The sequence below is a fragment of the Buceros rhinoceros genome, unplaced genomic scaffold, assembly GCF_000710305.1.
Source record: "Buceros rhinoceros silvestris isolate BGI_N320 unplaced genomic scaffold, ASM71030v1 scaffold3602, whole genome shotgun sequence".
NCBI lineage: Eukaryota > Metazoa > Chordata > Aves > Bucerotiformes > Bucerotidae > Buceros > Buceros rhinoceros.
This window is the reverse complement of record NW_010397028.1, coordinates 89,731-111,283: the sequence shown is the minus strand read 5'-3', so window position 1 is coordinate 111,283 and position 21,553 is coordinate 89,731. Positions and strand designations below refer to the sequence as shown.

Genomic DNA, 21,553 nt, shown 5'->3' with positions numbered 1-21,553 from the left:
TCTACGACTTGGCTCTTTGAGAGCATCAGACTGTACAGTACAGGCAAAGCTTGTCTGCGCACATCCAGAACTCTCATGAGTGCCAGTCCGAGTCTGCAGAACTCCCCGGAGAACTTACAAATCATTGTAAATGTCACCACCTTCTTGCTTCAAGTGCAAGGTGATTTCCTCTGACATGCATCCTCCAGAATATATTTATATACACTAATAATTATATTCAAACAACCCTCTCCTCTCTCAGATGAAAAAGCACGCTGCCCAAGAGAGCTTGCGAAACAAAGCCAGCAGGAGAAAATAAACGGCATGTAGCAAATGTTACTTACATCCCTTAATGCACAGCTTCCCACTGAGGTACTGTGATAACGAGCACAGTTTTGAGAGCTGTGATAGCACCAGAAACACCATATTCTTCCTTCCCAACATCTAACCCAGATAACATCCACGTCCGGGGTCTGCTGGGTTATCATCTCACGCTGACTCCTTCACTGTTTTGTGTTAAGCTACTGGTTATGCCCAAGGGCTTCGATACATACGCAGGGAAAGGCTGTGCAGAAGCGAAAAGCACTTTCTCACAGAGGCACACAAATGTTCTTGGCAAAGGAAGTCTGTTCTCTATCGCAAAACACCAGTTCATCTGGCCCGTGTGGAAGAAACCACCACACAAAGCCAGTCAGTGAACGACAAGGGGACAAGGCAAGCAAGTCTGAGGGATCACCACTTTTCCCACATGAATGTGATCTGATGGAAAGGATTGGACAGAACCTGCACATCGACTTCTCAGATTACTCAGTGCTAATTTACTCAGCGATGCCGGTAGTCGAAACAATGTTTTTCTTCCGAAGGAAGCCGTTGGAACATTTGACAACCCCTAAAGCTGGGGCTCTCATGTACATGAGAGCTGGGTAGCTTGAAGATTGTGCAATGCTATTTTATATTGCACGTCTGCCAAAACAAAGTTGCTTATTATCGAAAAAAGAACAATGAAATGTTGACGATAGAAACTCGTTTCCTGCCACAGTGGTCTCTCGCCCATCAGGTTCTGGATGTCTGCATTTTTAGGTCTCACTGTAAGTAAATTAGTGGCTCCAAAATGAGGCAGAGCTGTTTCAGGGCATACTGTAAACTTGGTACTTGTTACAGGGAGCTGTAACTAGATCAGTATCTTCTACAAGGCTGTAGGTACAACTGTAATAATCTACTAATCTCTTCAAGTCTGTTAGGCTTAATTAACCCTTTGTTAATACACTCCGATATTTTAATACTTTCTGCACTATTTGTACATACAGCTTTAATACAAAGGCTGAGAGAGCATTTAAATAGTCTTAAGTCAATTTAGAATGTATACCTCTATCCTCCTTGTATATAATTTATGTCATTGTTTTGATACATACTGTTTTGAGTCGGAAATACCTACAATACTCTCTTAATACTGTATGTTCTATTCAGCTGTCCAAGTAGTGTAGACTTTATCTCTTTTCCTTCAAAATGTGTTGATTCGGTTACTAGGTGCTCACGACATAAAACCCAAGAGAGCAACAGCAACCCATCTACGCAGCCAAGAGTAGAGATTTGGGACCAATAACAATGGCAAGCTAGCTATGCCACCTTGCTGAGCTGGTCTTGTTTTCCAGGCAAGAAAAGAGTGGGCAGAGAGCAAAGTACAAAGCCTAAAAGCCTAATAGGTATTTGGGGGGCCACATTCTGGAAAGATCACAACAACCAGCATTTTGAAATAAGATAAACTAGAGACTTGGATGCCTGAGAAAAATGACCCATCGGAGTTCCCCCCTTTGGAGGACAGAACAAGTTCCAGCCAGCCAGATGTAAACTAACAGAAACCGTACGTACATTCCTCCCCTTGCTACGCTGTGTTCCTACAGCTCAAATTAAAACCAGTGTATTTTGGGTCACTGCGCTGGACACCGGTCACAGTTTTCCAGGGAAGGGAACTAAATGAAACAAGAGGTGTAACATTAGTGGGTGAAAGTCTGACTGGTGCACAGAAAGTAGGCAGATGAGAGAACAGCGTGATACTGCCCTAGGGAGATGACAGTGGAGACTTCAACCGAGGCAGCGGTGAGGGGCAGAGAGCAAGGGAAAATGCGTAACGGCCCTGAACGACAAAAACATTTTAGTTGTCACAGGAATTAATGCTCACTTTCAAAATAATCTTTCATGTAAAGTAAAAAATAATACCCCCGCCCCATAATTCATGACCAACAATAAAACCTTTTTCTATATGGATTTATTTTCTCTGCTTGCTCATTTCCTGTCCCCTGATCAAGGACAATACAACTGCAGTTCAAGAGGAAGAGAGACTTGTGTTTTTAATATAATTTAGTCTACAGTGCTCCATGTGTTTCTAAGATTTTCTCATAACTTGCAAATGAAGCACTGAGACAGCTTGTTGAATAACTTAGGTTAGCTAGTATAAAAGGAAGCTGATGTATGCTTCCAAAAATGTAAAGGGCGGTTTTAAAGTCAGATGTGTGCACATGAAACAAGCGTGTTAAGGGATTCCAGTCAGATGCTCAGGCACACTGGCACACGTTAGCTCCAACTGGTGGTGAAAGCTGGGCTGATGGAGACAACACAACGTAAATCGGAAGGACTGACTGGCTTTTAGGCACTTGTTAGCATAAGTGCAGCTGTGCAATGGTGCATCTCATCTGCATATACAGCTGTTGTAACGGCACAAGCCTGTGTGGGCCTTACTTGTACCTGGAGGCCTAAAAATCCTAAATTCTCTAGTCAGAAAAATTATTCCCTATTCCATGTACTGAAACCAAAATGTTATATAAAAAAGCTTTTCCTGACATAACCATGAAACAACTGCACACAGCCAATCCTAGCTCCTGCCCACAAAGTAAGTTTTATTCCTGTTCCAGCTCCTCAGAATTGTCACCATCACACACACGAAAAAGGAGCCAAAGCCATCAACACCTGGGCAGTTCCTTCAAATTACTTAAGAATGCAAGTTTCACCATGGAAGAAATCACTGGAGAGAAGGACAAAGCCAAGCAAGCATTTATTACATGTAACATAAGTCCCTTCTCGACCAGGGGTTCTGGACATCCGTCTGAACTGATTAAATTTATGCTCTCTCAGGAGATGTCATCATCTCTGAACCAAAGCTGAAGATATTTCTGTTCCACATTTAGATCTGCTGTTTGACAGTTTAGATAATTCCACTGACATCTTCCATGAACAGATGCTGAGGTTTGTGGTGCAGAGCATTCACATATATTCTACATCTCTTGGTACTAAAGAAAAAGGGAAGGGTACCAGTCTTAAAGGATTTTTTCCATGAGTTAAGAAGGATATTCATATCCTCACATGGAAATAGTCTACATGAAATCTCGGAGAAAAAGCTTACGTTAAAAATGCAGTAATTACCCATCTGATTGTTTCAAACCCTCTTGGGAGTCACCTTTCGTTTTTCAACTAGTGCCTAAAACTAAACTGAACTAAATTTCCTAAAACAATCTCTCTCCTACTGCTTGAGGTAGATTGTTGAAAGTTGTAGTAAGAGTCAGGTTGTTTCTGCCACAGCTGTGCAAGTGGCTGACTTCTTGCTGACTCCCATGTACGCTTGGAGTGTGAGGTTCCATGAGGAAAACCCTTCCAAAGCTATTCTGCGACGTCTTTCCTAAGCTTCAGAGAAAGCACTGAAAATCAACACAAACAGAAGCAGCCAAAAATCTGCACAACTGACCCTAAGACTTTGAATGTTCAAGGCCCAATCACTGTCGTATTTTAAGCCCCCAACACGTCCAGAGTCCCTTCCAGAAAGGAAGGAGACACAATGTCATCCTAAATGGAAAGACAAACTGTGGTTTCCCGAAATTAATCCAGTGCCTGCCTGCTGATCTGTACCATCTCGAAAGAGGACAGAGGGAAACTCATCCTTTACACGTCTGTTTTCCCCGCACTTTCAGATCTCCATGAGTGACATTAGCCAGAACTTGAAGGGAACACCATGTTCTCCTAATATGGAAGCTCAGGCCAGAACTAACTCATAATGTTTACAAAGGATACACAGAGTTCCTTGCATCAAAAATGCAATCCAAACAATCTGTCCAGCCAAAAGGGGTAGAATTCAACAACTACATGTAGGCATCTCCATGGGGCTGCACCTGAGTTAGTCATCCAGCATCCCTTTTTAGTCCATGTAAAGACATAACCACTTCTAGGATACTATCTCATCCTAAAGCAGATGTCTGGAACAGGTCAGAGAAATGTAATGCTCAGGATCCTTCTTTCTCTGTCCTGATGGAAGGGAAAACTGGTAGGACCAGCGGGGACGTGGGTTTCTGTATTAAGAAAAAATGTGAAATTGGCCAAGAGGAATCCTACTTTATACGACACCCAGATGATTCACGTTACTGAGTACTCTCAGTGTTCTCCTAGTCTGGGCTTTGCAAATGCTAAGGTGGAGGTAAAGAGAAAAATAAAGTGGTTCCATGAAACCCCACAAACTACTAGAATTTAAAACTTCCAGTAAAAGAGTAAAGGATATGTAAAAGGTTACCCAAATAAGCAGGCTAACAAAATAAATGCCGGTGTCCTTTACAGTTGCCAAGGAACACGTTAATGACATTATCTTAGTAGCCAGACCACCAAGTTTTTTGTTGTAGATGTAGTAATGTACCACCGCCCTCAACAAATAGTTATTAAAACAAATGTTAAAACTGCAGAGCCCCAGTCCTACCTTACCCTCTTTTTCTGTATTAGAACTTCTGCAGGCAGCCAGCTACAGAAGAAGAAAAGACCCTTCTTAACAGACTGGTGTGTCTTTAACTGAGTGGCATATAATCCTGCCTTCCAGGCATCCTCAGGTGTTACTGAAGTGAAGGTGGTACTGCACTGGGATAACAAACTCTATGAAGGTAATTCTACACATAAAAAAAATAGGCAGCCTCCCTAAATTAAATATTGACCCTGACCTACCACCTTACTCAACATTTTCTAGCTGTTACTTTTATCTCCTTGCTTCAAATCTCCTGTATCCTCTAACAACAGACCTTGTCTAAAATCCACTCCAGTCCCATAAGGATCTCGCAGGAGCTTCTGGAGGATCAGCAGGTTCATAATTCAGGTGCTACATGTTCAGGTTTACAGGAGGTGAACACAGCCTTGTTTTAGATTTAAACAGGACATTTAAATCTTGTCATGAAAAATGGAATTGTTTTCAAGGCAAGCTGTGACACAAAAGTTACAGGTTATTTTTACTAAAGCATGGATTCGTTTTAGAATGGACTTGCAAATGCGTCACTTACTAATCGCTTGCAATGTCTCACTTGGTAGGTCTGTATTTCCTTCTTTCTAAATGCATCATGTAGATCCTCAAATACAAGGTGAGTATAAATAAGGTAAAAAGAAACCACAGATCAGTGAACGATCTGTTCTATGTTCCAGCCCATTTCATGGCGAACGGCTTCTGGTGACAATGCTTTTCACATCCCTAGGTCTTCTTTAACATGTGTTACAAATCTTCAGAATGCCCCTAACTTGGGAAATAAGCAAACACATTCAATAGTAAATCTGGCAATCACAATACACAAGTATTTAAAAATGGAGGAATTCCAGGTTCCTCAGCCAGGACTTGAACCTGTGACCTGCTGGCCCAGAGGTGTGAAAGCACTCTCTCCAGCCAATGATATCACTTAAGTACTACAAACTGAAGACATGTCAAATGAATCATTTATTCACTTCAGTCAGCTTTAAATTTTTCTTGGTAAGTGTTCCTGAAAACAGAGAAAGGCTTCCAGGTTTCTGTGTGTGTGTGTGTGTGCGCGCGCGCGTGCACAAGCGCACGTGTGCAAGGACACAAAAGCACATACCCCCTCCACTAAGAAATGTACATTTGTATGTTTGTTCTAACATAATAAAGATTCAATATGCTTTTATTTTTTAAAAATATCTGTGTTCCAATCTGTAAGTAAGATTTAAAGTGTTTGGGATCAAATTACACCTTGTAGTTTCAAGTTAAAGAAGATACTTTTCAAGGCATATTAAATTTCATGTAAAAATTATGTCTGGGGGAAGAAAGATTTTAAATCAAACATCATGCTCTTCAGCATTCTCTGAGGGTTATCCAAGTGACACTGAGCATGTTATCCATCAGGAACCTTCAAGTAATTTTAAAAATTAATTTCTCAAGTTTCTTCATAGAGGTAGTGGAGATCTGCACCTGACTGTTGTCACAGGATTGCTGGTCTAGAAACCTGTGGTCCTAACAATCAAAATTCAACTAATGTTAAGCCTACATATGTTCGGACTGAAGTTACTTAATTTTTTTTCCTCACATCAGCACTGCTGTTTAATTTAAAAGCTTGTGGGAATCCTCCATGATTGTGCTGTAGTGGAGAGTCTTACTATTTGCAACCTCTGTTCTGCATCTTGGTTTGGCTTTTTTCATCTTTCCTTGTAAGATGTGTTGTCCATTCCCTGCCCATCGTGGTAGTCCTTCTCTGTTCCTTTTCAGATTTATCCTGCTTTAATGCAACTAGCTAGAATCCTTCAGAAGCAAGTCTCGGATCTCCCTGAATGCTCTCTATGAGGAAAAGCTTTCCTTCCTTCTCTCAGAATTGCATGCTTTTATGACACAGATAAGTCACTGTCACAACGTGATGAACTCTGTGCAATGAAAAACTCCTTTACCCTGCTCTATCTTTCCACCTGAGTAGCTCCAGATCGTAGCAACAATTCTTGCTATTAGTTATTGCTCTGTAATATTTTTACCATTACATTTCATTCCATGGCAACTGTTATTCTAGCAGGTGTAGCAAGTCAGTGCCTGGGAATGTCACCCTATAAGATTTGTTCTGACAAAGACACGTCAGGTATTTCCATAGCTTATAAATCAAGTTGCTGTCATGCCCTGTTTTAATTCTTCAGTCTGTTTCTGGGGTAAGCAGTTACTCCAGCCAACATCATCAAAACTGGGTGCTTTTTTCATTTGCTGCACTTTCAAAGCAAACTCAAGCAAGAAAAGATATATAAGAACAGGTTCAGGGACCTTGCAAGTAAATCATAAAGACATAAAACCCAAGCAGACAAAACCAACCACATTAATGATTCATTGAGGGTTCTTACTGCAAGTAAAACATGCGCTGCTTTAGCCACAACATTATGGTTAGAGTAACACAAGCCCAAGTAAAAATCCAGGTATGATCAGAATAAAATGCTTTACTAGTGTAGCATGGCATTCCTACATGGAAAATCACATTCCTGGAAGACGTATTTGTAGTAAGAAAGCAATATCCAAACTAGGCCTTGGAACAGTTTATATGGGGGAAGAAGTTTGTATGGTACCGGGCTGTATATACCAGGGCTGACGTACCTCAGGCACAGCACGACATGTACCTGTGATGGTCTCTTCTCCAGTCCCCAGAAATAAGTCTGTGCGTCAATAACAACATTTCTCTCTATATCCATTTAGCTTTTGTAGTCACCACAAGAAGTGGCCTGAAATATCTTGGAACAATGTCTAATTTCTAAACACGTAAACAAAATACAGTCTTTTAAAAATATGACTGCCAGTCAACTTTCTCTAACACTGTTATATTCCCTGAAAATTCTTCAGTCCTTACTGGTATTCCATTTCCTTTATATATCTTACATTGCTGATCTATACATATCATAGTATCTAAGCATATAGCCACGTAATAACAACTCATTCTTCGATAGGTTCAGTGACTCTAAATGACAGCTTAACAGATACTGATCAAGCAAACACATCTAAATGCAGCTAGCCTGGCAGAGTATCACGCTGAAAAACGTGTAATATCAGCAGCAAAAATTCAAATCAGTTACGGAACCTGTTGAGAATCACATACGGGAGCATATGAACTGCATCTGTATTTTCATAGATGGTTTTTAGCTTGTCAGTTATGTTAAGGAACTCTGCTACCCTTAAAACGCCTGCTGATAGTTCCACTTGAAGGAAATGGGTCCTGTAAGCACTAAAAAAATAAAAGAAGCTATGTTTTCAAAATCCAGACTGTAATGATTTCCCCCTTATTATGAAAAATTTCCATTAGTTCTTGAAGGGTTAAGTTTTTTGTTCTCTCTTATGTTATTAGCCCAAGTATCAATGGGAAGGATTAAGCTGATGAAGTATTTCAGATTTCATTCCAAGAACTGATGCGCATGTTTCCTTACCTGACTCCTTCATAGGACACAGTGCGCACTGCATGCCCCAGGCTTCACCGTACAGGCAACAGCACTCAGTATATGTAGTCTGCTTTCCAACCAGAGGTCGACTACAAACAAAATCATCACTTAGATGCTGCCAGCAAAGATCCTGGTAGACCTCAGTTTCTTCAGTTTGTTCTGATGGAGAAGACAGTATTAGATTATCATCGCAGCACTGCCATTTAAAAAAAGAGACCGGCATAATGCAGAATTTTCCGATCTTAGATGACAAGAATAACCTAGCTTTACGGATTTTGCTGAATACAAATTTAAGCTTAGCAGTCACAACTATTTTTGAGAGCCTGAGGTGGCTCATCCCTTGAGTGTTCAGTTTTGCAAAAATTGTAAAAGCTTCTGCTTTGCACTATCAGGGCAATTTAAAAGCACACTGAGCTGGACACTCAAGAAATAAAACTTAAATCGGTAGTCACTGCTGAATGCGTAACACTGACTCAAATAAGGAACTTAACACTGACTCTCACAGAAGTTAAGAGAGCTTGAAAAAACCGGAGTTAGGACAGAGGTGAGTATTCGGGGAACTCCATCCCCAGTGTAGATCTTTAAAAGCTATTATTTTGCTTTTCTTATATTGCCATCAATGGCATCTGAAAGAACTTTTCCAGCTAAGGCAGAGCTGAACAAATATTTTACATGAGCTCAACGGGAGACTGGACAAATACTTGGAAGAGAGCCCCAGTAACTAAACAGACAAACTACATCAGGCTCAGGAAATCCCCTGAGCTGAAAATAGCTGGAGGCTGGGATAGTGCTGGGGAGGGTGAGGAGAAGTATTGTTTATCTGCTCTTCTAATCATACACTTACCGCTATCGTTAGAGACGGAATACTGCTGTGAACTACTGTCACGTTCGTATGAACATTAACAAAAACATGTATTTTTGTCAAAGATGGAATATTTCAGAGGCACACTGGTTCTGACCAAGATCTCAGTGGGAACAGTTCCTAATGCTAGCAATCTCTGATCACTGCTGATCGAAGGGAGAGGAACTGTAAACTTCATCTTCCACTTGGAATGTAAAAACCTCAGCACAATTGTTTTGTAAAGACATCTGCAAGGTTTTGGTTTTGTTCCAGCAGAGTGAAAATTAAGTGCTGTCACAAACCCAGGTTCTGTTTTGTCTGCGTGTATCTATTTACTGCATTTTTACATGATGCACTGGGGCATGGGTGAGTACAGAATTAAAACTTAGCCCAAGCATAAAATGGTGAGCTCTGAAAGCGCAAAGGTGATCACCATTTAGATACCTATTCTACTAAGAACTGCCAGAACACACAGTGAAGAGCAGCAGTGGGTCTCTGCAGCCAGCTCCAAATTCTGCGGGCAGCAAAGGAACCAGCCTGACCCCCTCCCTCTCTGTGTAAGGGAGGACATTGCCAGTAGTGATACCAGGCTTGAGCACTTCGTGGTGGGCGAGAAGTCCATTGCTGTGTCAGCCCCAGTGTCGTGTGATGGAAGACTCTTTGGGCCCCTGCATTCTCTTCAGATCCTAATGAACCCAAAGGACACTCCTGCTCTTGGTTTGTTCAACTAAAGATTGAACAATAGAAATCCTGTGGTTATTCCACAATTTCAGGCAAAAGGATGACCGCATTACTGCTCAAAATTACCAGTATTATAATTTGGAGTGACTAAAGCAGACATTCAGTCTGCATTTCCATTTCTTTTCACAGAAGCATCTTAGGAAAATTCACTGCAAGTTGCAGGGACCAGAGTTCTGGATTTATGGCTATACAGTGCCAATATTAATCAAACTCACTGGAACATTTCTTTCAGAGACATGCATGGCATAGACAAAGCTGTGCAGTCTGCATAATGCTCTGGATTTCTGAGACATTTCTAAGAATCTTGTAATATCTTCATGTTTTTTCTGAAATTAAAAGAACATGCAAAAACCTTACTTTAACAGTGATGCTGTAGCCCACAGCTTGATAATGTGAGCTCAATCTAATAAATTGAAAGCACAGATAAAATTTCAGTTACCTCCTCCTATATCCTGTTATTCCTGTTTTTATGCATTGCTTTGTAAGGAGCAGTCACTCATTCCAAATTGAATCTCCAGAGTCAGCCCTCAGCCAAACCCCAGCCTTAGTGAGACAGAAAGCAGGCTGTGCCTCGTTACCTACAAGGCTGGATGAGGCAGACACAGAGCTCGAGAATCAGGGGGCCGAAGAGTCCCCAGCCCAAGCCTAATCTCATTAATACTTCCAGCAATCTCCTGTCCTGGCGCTGGCTCTGCAGAGTCCTACATCACAATGACTTCTGGATCAACAGATGATAGTCCAAGCATTGTGTCCCAAAAATCCTCCAAAAGAGCAGGCTCATCCAAGTCTAAGTTTATGGGGTCTGTAGCCTTGTCAGCACCACCTTGTAGAGGTGCACTCACTTCAGTAACATGTATAACGGATCATACCAATTGAATCTGCTGGTCTGATGCATCGCTTTTCTGTTGCGTCCAGAACCATTGGGTGTGTACAGAAACAGTTGTAAGATCCTTCTGTGTTAATGCACTGGCCATCAATACAGCTGTTTGGGTCCTGACATTCATCCGTGTCTTTAAAATGGAAGGAAATGTATCAAGGAGAGCCAGCACAAAGCATCGTGTTAATCCATGTTTATATTTCCCTGCATTAGGAGCAGATTTCCCTGCATGCCTTCTGTTAATTACCACAAACACCAATTGCTGGCAGTAAAATTCTGTCTGTGCCCATGGAGAAGGACAGACAGATCAGCAGGATGCTGACCTTTAATCCTCAAGTACTAGGGAGAGTCTGGATGAGGAAGGTTGCCGGGGGGTTGGAGTGTCAGGCGTACCCTACATCCAGCACAGCTGCAGCTGCTTCCCACATTTCTATCTCTTTAGGACAGTAAAAGCAGGCCTTAGAGGTGGGCATAGTCTCTGAGATTATTCATGAGCTGGTCAGAAGGGATCACCATACTAGCCACAGTAGTTCTACTCCTCAGTTCGTCTTGAAGAGGAAAAGCAGAAATTAAGCTCAAAGGGAAAAGCAGGCCATTTTACTTCAAATAACTTATATTAAAATCAGCAAAAACCCACACTTTGTAAAGAACAACCATAGAATCCCAAGGTGAAAGGCTCTCTTACTGCAGTTGCAAAAATTACTTCCTTTCATTATGCTGGTCTGCACATTATATATGGTTTTCTGCTAACAAAGCAAATGCCAGGGCCATGGTTATGAGTAATTTTCAGCTGAATACGAGAACCAAAAGAGTACAAGGTTGTGCAGACTAAAATGGGCTTATTGATGACCTGAACGGTAACTGCACATTGTGTATTAACTACTTGTGAAAAACATCTGTCCTTGAAAAAAAATAATGTGAGTTAATTTGAGTAATTAGAGTAAAACCAGTACCCTTAGCAAATGAAAGGTGAGCTTCAACACAGGGACTTCCACTGCTCACCTCATACACAAAGAACTGAGGGCTAAATTGTACCTTGGCAGAGAGAAGCAGCAACGTGCATATAAGGAGGGAGCCAATCCCTTTGTGCTGCCTGCATGAAGACTGGCATCAGCTCTAGACTATGCACTCAGAGGAGCAAAACGGGCTGTTTGGAGATGGAAGCTCCTGGGAGCAATTTGCTGGAAAAGGAAGCAAATAAAGCAAACCCTGCTCTACATGGCATCACCTTGTCAGCCGTAATTCCTGTCCAGCCAAGCAGAAGGGAAGGGAAATGACACAATGCCTCTTAAAGCTGCTACAGGAGTTTGGAGGCCCCTTGCTGGGAATACTGAAGTTCTGATGGGAATCCTGCTGTATGAGCCTGCTTATTTTACTCATCTGCATACCACTGTAGCAAAAAGACCATGTTAAATAAACTTACCAAAGCACTGGAGCTTGACAGGGTCATAGTATGTGCCTTGTTTGCAGTAGCACTCGTAACCTGGCTGTGTATTCAAACAGAAGCCATTTTTACAGATTTCTTGTCCAAAGAGTTGGCATTCATCGGCATCTGGGGAGAAAACATTAAAGGCTGTGTTACCGTAATTATTACAAGGCCACTCAGGGGAGTAAGAAGGAATAAAGCCTATACGCTCCCCTTTCCAGCAAGCTTTGCTTTAAACAGAGGGCCCTGCCAGCACAGATACCCACAGGAAAAAAAAAAAACTGGTGTGGAAGAGGCTATGGTGTGCTCGTAGCCAGAACGGGAAAGGGAAAACCAGTGGATTGTGAGTTTCCCTTTCCCTGTCAGAGTAAGTCCTGTGGCACACTGGAGACTGGAATCATCTGCAGCCACCCTTTATTTCCTTTGGTACAACACTGCTCTTAGCTCCAAGCAAAACAGATGAAGAATATGGGTGTATTTTCCAGGATAATTTGCTCTACCCAAAGGATTCCCACCACTGATCTAATTTAATCACACCATCTAATTACAAAACTAAGCAGTTATGCTTATAGATGGACTTTGCGACTGTTCTCAGTTTGGTCAACCTGCTGTGCATGATAGTATGCCAACAGGATGAAGTTCGATGGGCTGAGGCTAACCGTATGAAATTCAACAAGACCAAGTGCCGGGTCCTGCACGTGGGCCACAACAACCCCCTGCAGCGTTACAGGCTGGGGGAGGAGTGGCTGGAAACTGCCCAGTGGAAAAGGACCTGGGGGTGCTGGTCAACAGCCAATTGAATATGAGCCAGCAGTGTGCCCAGGTGGCCAAGAAGACCAATGGCATCCTGGTTTGTATCAGAAGTAGTGTGGCCAGCAGGAGCAGGGAAGTGATTGTCCCCCTGTACTCAGCACTGGTGAGGCCACACCTTGAATACTGTGTCCAGTTTTGGGCCCCTCACTTCAAGAAGGACATTGAGGTGCTGGAGCATGTCCAGAGAAGGGCAACAAAGAAGAGCCTAGAGAAAAAGTCTTATGAGGAGCAGCTGAGGAAACTGGGGCTGTTTAGCCTGGAGAAAAGGAGGCTGAGGGGAGACCTTATCACTCTCTACAACTCCCTGAAAGGAGGTGGTAGAGCGGTGGAGGTTGGACTCTTCTCCCATGCGACAAGTGATAAGACTAGAGGAAGCGGCTTCAAGTTGTGCCAGGGCAGGTTTAGGCTGGATATTAGGAAAAATCTCCTCATCGAAAGGGTTGTAAAGCATTGGAACATTCTGCCCAGAGAGGTGGTGGAGTCCCCATACCTCGAAGCATTTAAAAGACGTGTAGACGTGGCGCTGAGGGACATGGTTTAGGGACCCTGGCAGTGAGGGGAGAATGGTTGGACTTGATCTTAAGGGTCTCTTCCAAGCAAATCACTCTTATTCCTTAAGGAATTTTCATATGCACGCTACTTGTGACTTCCTTTTTCAAAGCTAGATGCACAACTTCTGTGGAGACTTCCCCCCACATAGGAACAATTGTGTCTGCTGCCAAATACATGGCTGCAACTACTACAGCGCGGTGAAAGCTGACAAAGAGAATCTCTCATGCTTTCAAATGAGGCTAAATGTTTTCAGGGAGGTTTAATGGAAAATATATGCCAGCTCATATAGAGCTTTTAGCAGCTGTACACATTTTTTCCTAGTCTTGCATTTATTTATTTGTTAATGATGGAATTCCATTAACTTCCTTTTTTCCAGCCTATTTTCATTTGCTAGACCTACCTAGAATAGTCTGTTAAAGCTAGGCTGGTATTAAAAATGGCAACAAAGAGCACAATTTAAACTAGATGATTTTCCTTTTAATACCAATCGTCTTAATCCACTGTCTTCTATGGATTTGCTCCCCATTGACTCTGGGGCAACACAGTTTTTAGCCCAAAGCTGTCATTTCCAGCTGTACAGCAGTTTTAAAGGTGAATTACTCAAATGCTTACTTTTTCCAGAAGAACTGAAAGTGCTATAAAGCTCTTTATTTTCACAGCCACTGTTTCAGCCACTAAGTGGCTTCAAACAGTAAGTATTTTAAGTTTGACTGTTTAGCAGCAAAATAGTGCAAAGATTAATAACAAACATCGTGTACACATCTGTCCTCTTCCTGTGGAATGTTAGTTTGTGTCAGGGGGAAAAACTGGAAAGTCTGGGTGTAGAGTCAAGGAAGGCTAGATGAGTATGTTCACTTCTGACACATAATTCCAATTAAGAAAATACAAGTTGTTCCTACAAGCAGAAGCTTGTGGATAGAAGCAACAGGAACATATGATTTAGTGCAACAGAGAAAGATCACCTTACTAAGAGTACTTCTCCGTTTATTGTTTATCCTTGAATGTCCTTGCCATTCGTATGGTTATTAAAATTAAACTTACTGAAAACAGAAAAAGTCTTATCGTGGCATGGATCTGTGGAAGGTATTTCCAGATGAACTATTTCCACACTTCAATATTTATGGCAGCTAGAGATATTCTCGACCCTGAGGTAGCACAACAGAAACAATGCAGATTTTCTCTGAGACACATTTGGATATACTGTACACACAGCATGTCCCACATCTGCATTGCAAAGTTACACAGAAATCTTAGACCTGCAAAGATAAACACCGCACTTAAACAATCCCTGAACAAAAACACTCTCAGAGAGTATTAGGTCCTTGAAGATGAGCTCTGTGCTCTGACAGTATAGATGTAAACTGTCACAGTCTGTCCAGCACTGGCCCCTGCTACCATCTGTCTCAGGTCTAGATTCATCCCATAGCACTTTGTTCTTTAAGCTGGTGGACAAAACGAAACCTCCAGAGAGTGGAGGTCTTACACCGAGTTATCCCATTTAAACGTCCACATTGTTTCAATGAATCTGGGTATTAGTGCCTTATAACCGCTAGTATTTTTCTATCTCCCATGCACTCTAGAGGTTAAAAAACCCACCTGCTGAGGAGAACACACAAAAAATTACTAGGACAGAGAACTGAACTCAGCCGTGGTCTACTCACTAACTCAAGAGGGAAACCAAACTTGTAGTATCCTACTTGGTGAGCAAGGATAGTTCGAAAGAGTACAAATAACAACTGTAGGAAAAAAAAAAATCTCAAATCTTTAAAGTCCCACCAATATTTGCTGTCTCTCAGAATTAGGTCTGATAGATTTAGCTAGTGCGATTTAGCCAGAAGCATGTTTGACACATCAACCATGTGACACTACGCCTCTGTTAAGGTCTTTAAAAACCAGTAAATAGTAATAGCAAATTTTATTATATTTTTATGCGATACAAGCACACAGTACCTTCTACATTTAGTTCTTGATTTGTAAAAGAGCAATTAGAATAGGAACAAATATACAAAATGTGTTTTTCTAAAATATAAAATGTTTTTCTAAAGATCCTGTAGCTGCCATGTATCCCCTAAGATAATACATTTCACTTCATTTTAGCTAACAGAAATACAGTGTGTTTATGCCAAGGAAAATTAATCATCTCATAAAGTGTTAATATTAATGGTGACTTCTCAAAAAGGAAAAGAATTTTGCTGATTTCCTTCTTAGTAATGGCAACTCCTGCCCTCCTACACTCACGAACTCCTACCAGTCATATTTGTTTAGTCTTTTGTTCAGTAATTATTTCATGAAGTTCTGTAATGAAGGTGTCATTGCTGGACTTCAATTTTTATATTCATTCTTAACTGTAGGTCTAATGTTTAACAGAACTTTTATTGTTTCTCCCAACACCTTATACATTTATTTAGCAATTTAAGGTGGCTTTGTATTTCATATGTAAATGAGAATTTGAAATTTGTGCTCTTAGCATCTACTCTCACAGTATATAGCACTTAGTATAAATGAAATCAGAGTGTTATATAGACTGTATAATTGACATTCTTAACAATCTGTCGAACAATGATTTTCAGGAATGTTTCGTATCATAAGCTGTTTTTTATCACCTAATAAAATTTGAATTAGTATGTTTATATTGCTGGCTCACACTTCTAGTCAATCATCTACCAGAATTTCTGAAATAATTAAACTTAATACAAATCAGTACTGACCTTTGTAGTTCTGAGCAAGAAGCCCGTAAGATGATTCTCCAGAGGGAATGAAACCTTTTCCTTCAGGACACAAATCAGTAAATTCAGCTAGTAGAGAGGGAAAAATTATGTCATTAAAGTTACTCACATATATGTTACGTATGTGTTTCAGAGTATTTTGAGAAATCTGAGGTGACATTTTGCCTTATCTATCCAGCAATCATGCACACCTTTAGCTAAATGGAGGATGCTGATGCTACAGCTTGACTTTCCTCCGCTCAGTTTGCAAAGCTAGCTTTGAAAAACCTAGCTAGGGCACCCACAGCATCACAGAGCTCCACACAAACAAATTTCTATTGCTCCTTGGCAGAAGAACGTAGTCCTTACTGGGTTTCATGGTGCACTGCAGTTATAACAATACCAGTAGCCAAATCCTCTTACCTAAAGCTAGCACGGGCCTCTCCGAGCTATACTGCAAGTGCAATCTAGACATACCCCAACTGAGATACAACCCCATGTCCACATTCTTCAGTCCTCATACAGGAAAAACAGTCATTGACTGCAACAGGAGAACATGGTGTGGATTACAGAGGGAAATTATTTCAAGTGTCTCGAGACTATACAGAATCAAATAAACCTGTTCGAGAGGCTCTTTTTGTAATGCATTTCATTTCAGCTTTACTGATTCCAAAATATAGTTAAAACAGGAATTAAACATTTTAATACATTTGTGTGAAAAGTAATCTTTAGTGTTTAATCTCAAAAAGTTTACACATGTTCTCTCTTACATGATTTTTTCCAGCTGGATTCCAAATTTTCAGCCTTCACTGTTTATGCTTCAAGTACTGTTTTCAATATTTGTGACAAATATCACATGGCTATGTTTCTCTAATGTAATATTTAGAGGTTAAACAACAGCCTGCAGACAACGTGATTAACGGAACTGTTTAGTAAGTAGCAAAATATAAATCTAATGTCATAATATACTTAGTAATTCATAGTGCTGTAGCTGTAACATTACAAAGAACCAGCTGCTGGCTCAAAACCACTGTAACGCTTACCTTTGTTTTCAAGTTTGTGGGAAAAATCTAACCTGTTAACATAGCACCTGGGAAAACCTTCGGTGAGAATCCATCTTCGTTTAAAATCAGTAGGAGATAATGCTGTTCAGTAACAGGCTGTTTTTATCCCTAGGGTAACTGCAGTGAAGCCAATGAATTCACACCGGCTATAAATTATTCCTGCTAACTTTTCCTCCGTGGAAGTCTCCCATGGATAAGTCCTGACTAAATACTACAGAATATGGGATTTAATGGGCAAGCCTTCTCTGAAGGCAAAGCACACTACTGTTAACACAATGCTTCAAAAGTTTGCAAGAGGACAGAAGGCCTCCTCTTACCAGTTCCAAAGACAGGGCATGGGAAGATTTCACAGTTATCACCCCAGCCAGCACCCAAGGTACAGCAGCATTCTTGTTTGGTTACATTGGATGTAAGCACATTGTCACAGAAATTAGCATCATTCAGATTGTAGTAGCACTCCTTCTTTCCATCTTCGTGTGGATCAGCCTCTACTGGTAATTCTAAAGACAAAAAGAAAACAAAATGCGTAAGATGACGTGTGAAATGAATCAGTTTTACAGGAGAATCATTAGAGCCACAGTACCTCAATTTCACCTCAGTGAAGAGCAGCATTGTCAAACAGGGAAGAAAATGTTTGGGTACAAATTGTGGTTTAACTTTTTTGTCCTTAGGAAGAATAGGAAGTTGATAAGCTTTCTTTGACTTTTTCAGACCTGTTCTCCAACTTGGCCACAAAGCGATTCTTCACTGGACTTCACTGGCACGTTTGTAATTCTTTACACTTCTTCCATTTTTAAGCAACGCATTAACTACCTGCTCTCATGCTCAGCTGACTACCGTACACAACTACTGACACAGCGTTTTCCACGTGTGAACCTGCAAGCTCCTCACAGAGGCGAGCAAACTTTACAACCCCATTTTACAGATAAAGGAGCTAAGGCACAAACTGAAAAGGCCTGATTTTCAAAAGAATGAACATTTCCAGCCCCTTTTAAATTCAGTGGGGAAAAAAGTACATTCCACGCTTGAATACAAGGCCCTTTATGATTTTTGCAAAAGTAACTGGCTGACTCCACAGTAAGCAGAGGAATATAATGCAGATGTCAAGTTAATTGACTCTATGCTATGCTTTAAAATATGCATCAAGCCAAGAAGGCAGATTTTTCTGCCTTTAGCAATTGAGTGGGACCTCTCACAATATTTATAAGGACTAGAGGCAAAATAGGCTCTCCCATATATCCAACAAAAAAAGCCTATTAATAGTCCAAGACCTTTATAAAGCAAGGCACTCCAAATGTATACCAAGAAGAGAGTGTGAAAACAAATACCTAGTTAAGGCTTCTGTGTTTGCAGAACTCTATCTAACCTTGCACTTTCACAAAAATTCTCATCAGGAGCTCAGAAGCGGGAACTATCACATAAAATTGTTATTCACACTTGATCAATTTTAAAAACTTCTCGTAGGCCATCCATAAAGTAACCGAGTTCTAAAATTACAAACGCTCACAGTTATTCATCAAAACCAAAATTTCATTCAGGAACTTATGATAGATAAATCTTAAGGCAACTAGCTCATTCCCTTTACACCTTGGGAAATTCTTTAAGCTTCACACTTAACAAATGTTTAATTCACAAAAACATACTAAAAATTTTTGCATATTGGTGATCTTCCGTTGTTTGAAATTTCATTTGTTTCCACTCAGGCTCTCGCACAATATGCCAAGCATGAGACATTTCTCAGGTAACGTGTGTATCCAGGCAGGAATCAAAACCTTATTTTACACCTGAGTGATACAGCGCGTTTCGTAATACTAGGAGATCAGTAAGACACAAAGAGTTGTGCCGTCCGGCCCACCGCTTTGCCTTGCAGTTCTTTTCAAGAAAGAGCTTAAGGCTGGCCCACTTACAAGTATTGCCGTACCTGGGAAAGCCAAGTTCACTTGACCTCCTCATTTGCCCAGCTCTGTTTGTCTCTTGCAGGTCAGGCTCAGCCTCTTTCTGCCAGTTATAGGATAAATTCTCTTCTAATCACATCCAATTAAAAAATAATGGCTGTGAAGTAGAAGCTTGAAAATAGTGATTGTCCAACAAATGCTGAAAGTATTAAATGAACTCCAGCTCTCGTTACCTCAAACCTGTTGTCCCTGCCTAACTGCATTCACCCAAGCAGATGGTTAAGGCAATTTTAATTGCAAATAGCTCTGTTTTGAGAAAAACAGATTTAAAAATGTCAGCCTGGATTGCCTATTATTGTACTTCAACAGTATGAACATGTGTAATAGTTCTTCTGGCTTCTAATTCCAAACAGACAATTGGATTTACTTCTGTTTTCCTCAGAAAAGTGACTGTTTCTGTTTTGGAAGGTTAAGGGGCTGGCAGACACATCTGTTAAAATTAGCGCAATGTTGCCACCTACAAGACAAAAATCTCCTTTGCTGTTTTGCCAATATAGTTAAGTTGTAATTAATGGAAACACCCAGCTGAGTGCTTACTCCATCTTTGCTAGTTTAGCCCGTGGTCTCCCCTCATCAGATAATTACAATTTTCCACAATGCGCTGAATTTCATGAGGTGCGGTGGTTTTGCGGTATCAGCTGCTATCCAAGAGGAACTATACTAACACCGTCGTGCCACAGAAACGCAACTGAACTGAATCTGTTATTCCAAGGTGAGAGAGCAGTACTTTAGCCACCAAATTACACGTTTTCCTTGGCCGCTTGCCATCTGTATAACTGCATCAAACCCCAACCTTCAACAGGAGAAACAGCATGACAGTTTTCACTCTGTTTACAGGAGGAAGAATGCCGGAAGCTGCCTGGGGAGGAAGGGGAGACAGTCTCATCATGGCACTGTTTATTCCCATTTCACATATGATGCGTTGGTTTCTCCTCCCATTATCTGTTCAGCGGCTTAGAAGCCTGTTGTTTACACAGCTGTGACTGTGGCCTCATGAATGTTTGGAAAGCAAATGAAACACAAATACTTTTTTTTCTTTTCAAACCAAGACCAGTCTGTATCTACAAGCTTATAATTTCTCTTATACATTATTAACCATTTAGTAAACAGGTTGTTTTTGAAAGTGGTTTCACCAGGTATGTTGACAAAATATGATATGAAATGGGTACTTTTCTTTTGGTATCAGTATTGTTTCAGGGTTTTTTTGTTAGAAAATGTATGTACCTCTCCACGTAAGGCATGCTGGTAAAGGTTGTTGATAGGACTGTTCTATTAACAGCCTATAAGAGAGATTCTGTATGCTTGCTGCTAGACTGAACTCCGAAGAATTTGTTAGATTTACATACCTTAGCATAACATTAATCCAATATGCTTCAGCATGTGTTTGATGCAAAAATGCTCATTAGTAATATAGGATACAGTGGATAATCAAGTTATTAGCATAAGCTTAGACTTCAGCATACGCTTAAATATTTTATTTGCCTAAATAGTAGCCTGTTAATGACTGTGATCTGGAAAAAACAAACCATATAGAACTGATAGGATCTTAAATGCTGCAACTGTGTACCGATGCCTCTTATTCACAGCTGGAATCAGTAAGGTGGTTGATAAAGAGAAAAATCATCATTACAAATTCATAACTTCTAAAACCTCAGCAAAGACTCCAGTGACTCTGAGCAAACAGCTTAAGTAACACATACTTTTGGAACCTAATTTTCAAAAAGACAGTAAAAATAAATTGGTATGTGCCTATCATCAGGCTGTACTTACTTAGCTTTCTTAGCTCCACATGTGACAAGCTACAACATCTAAAGTGTATATGCATATAAGTACAGCTCAGGGATTAGTGCAAGTGATGCACATTTAAAAATTTTATCTAAGACCATGTTTGTAGTTTGTAATTCACATTATTTACCTTAGAAAATGAAGCACATATTGCTATAAAAAAATACAATTAGAAGAGTTTCCTTTAAAGTCTTAACATTTAGAAAGCCATTTAAATTTAGGAAATTTATAATTTGTACTCAGACACTAAATTTCTGGTCCTGAGAAAGCTTTTGAATCAGACTTCTGTTACATGGCAGCCTCAAATTTTTTGTGCTGCTGGTGGTTGGTTAGATGCAGGAGGAATCGATTTCGTTATACTACAAATCAGCCTATGAGGGACTCATGTTTGGACACCAAAACTGTGCTTTTTACTTAAAAATCCTAGTGAACGCTGTTACATATAATTGGTCACATTTCCTGTAACCAAAGGAAAGCAACATCGACATTACCTGTAGGTACCTAAGAGGGCCCTGGTACTTTAGTGGAGTTCTCTGGCTGGAATTCCTTTAATTGGCTGAGCTGTAACCCAAACGTATGATCTTACTGGCCTTTGTATACGTAACCCGGATTACTG

At 40.6% G+C, this 21,553-nt stretch overlaps 1 protein-coding gene across 5 annotated transcripts in view; it reads right to left on the bottom strand.

Moving 5' to 3' along the window:
- Nucleotides 1-21,553, bottom strand: part of LTBP1 (latent transforming growth factor beta binding protein 1) — a 101,580-nt gene that overhangs the window by 6,747 nt on the left and 73,280 nt on the right. For all 5 annotated transcript variants that reach the window (XM_010146071.1, XM_010146072.1, XM_010146073.1 and 2 more), the window contains 5 exons: nucleotides 17,515-17,697; nucleotides 16,137-16,223; nucleotides 12,061-12,189; nucleotides 10,630-10,770; nucleotides 8,167-8,337 (listed from right to left, as the gene is read on the bottom strand). In XM_010146071.1, the coding sequence (XP_010144373.1) occupies nucleotides 8,167-8,337; nucleotides 10,630-10,770; nucleotides 12,061-12,189; nucleotides 16,137-16,223; nucleotides 17,515-17,697 (711 nt within the window). The remainder of the gene's footprint in view (nucleotides 1-8,166; nucleotides 8,338-10,629; nucleotides 10,771-12,060; nucleotides 12,190-16,136; nucleotides 16,224-17,514; nucleotides 17,698-21,553) is intronic.